Source organism: Vigna unguiculata, chromosome 11, assembly GCF_004118075.2.
Source record: "Vigna unguiculata cultivar IT97K-499-35 chromosome 11, ASM411807v1, whole genome shotgun sequence".
NCBI lineage: Eukaryota > Viridiplantae > Streptophyta > Magnoliopsida > Fabales > Fabaceae > Vigna > Vigna unguiculata.
In genome coordinates this window covers 33,846,605-33,847,905 of record NC_040289.1, presented here as the reverse complement: position 1 = coordinate 33,847,905, position 1,301 = coordinate 33,846,605, and the positions used below count along the sequence as shown (strand labels likewise).

At 44.7% G+C, this 1,301-nt stretch overlaps 1 protein-coding gene across 1 annotated transcript; it reads left to right on the top strand.

Moving 5' to 3' along the window:
• On the top strand, nucleotides 1-1,301 carry LOC114168955. The gene has a single exon (XM_028053949.1). It carries the CDS (start codon nucleotides 297-299, stop codon nucleotides 1,257-1,259), a length of 963 nt encoding a protein of 320 aa, XP_027909750.1. The 5' UTR covers nucleotides 1-296; the 3' UTR covers nucleotides 1,260-1,301.

Genomic DNA, 1,301 nt, shown 5'->3' with positions numbered 1-1,301 from the left:
CCCAGGTTTCTCTTCCCTCTTATTAGACGCACAATATTCTAAGAAGAGAGAGAGACATTGTGCCATGTTAAATGCAAAGTCTTCTTCCTCTCTGTTTCCCCTTTCACAAACCCAAGACAAATGAAAATGCAACCATAACCATAACCATAACCTCCATTTTTTTTTTCTCAGACCTCAAAGTTTCTCCAAAAACTTCAGATCTTTGTGTGGGAACTAGAAATCCCACATTGCTCAGATAAAGACAAAAACAATAGTTTATTAACACAGGGGAGAGAGATCTCGGTTAGTTGATCGAAATGAGAGACTTTGTTACTTGCTTCAGCGAGAACGCTGTTAACGTGTCTCATTCTTCAATCTCGTGTTCTTCTTATTCGAACAACGCATGCATTTCTCCCTCCAACGTCGCACCCTCCACCCAGAACTCTGTTTCCAGCGTCTACAAAGTGATTCTCTCAACGTTGAAGCAAATTCTGGTGACGGTCACATGGTGTAGGAGCCACTCCAACCAAGGACTCGCCATAACCTTCAACCACGAGGACCCTCCACCCTTTAGACTCAACACCAATTCACGCTTTTTCAGGAAGAAAAAGGGCACCAAAATCCTCGAACCCTTTTCTTCTGACTCATCCAAGGTCGAAATTTTGTGGGATCTTTCAAACGCCAAGTACGAATCCGGTCCCGAACCGGTTCAGGGCTTTCACCTTGTGATCATCATCGACTCGGAAATTGGTCTGGTTCTCGGTGAAACCGCTGAAGAAACGGTTCTTCTTTCGAAGAAGCTCAATTTCAGAAGCACGGGTTTGGCGGCGGCTAAGGTTTCTCTTTTGTCGCGAACAGAGCATTGTTCTGGGAGCACCCTTTACTCCACCAAGGCTCAGTTCTGCGACACCGGCACGTGGCACGATGTTATGATCAGATGCAGCGTGGAGAAGGAGAATGAAGGGTTGTTCAAGTCACCGGTTTTGTGCGTTTGCATAGATAAGAAGACCGTGATTCGTGTGAAGAGGCTGCAGTGGAATTTCAGAGGGAATCAAACGCTTTTCGTTGATGGGTTGCTGGTTGATTTGCTTTGGGATGTTCATGACTGGTTCTTCACCCCTTCTTCTTCTTCTTCTTCCTCTTCTTCTGGGTATGCAGTGTTCATGTTCAGGACTAGGAGTGGCATGGATAGCAGGTTGTGGTTGGAGGAAAAGAATGCACAGAAAGATAAAGACAGGGTTGAATTCTCCTTGTTGATCTATGCCTGTAAGACTACATAACCATAACGGAACTCAATTTTCTTCTGATTCAGTTTTTCTTAA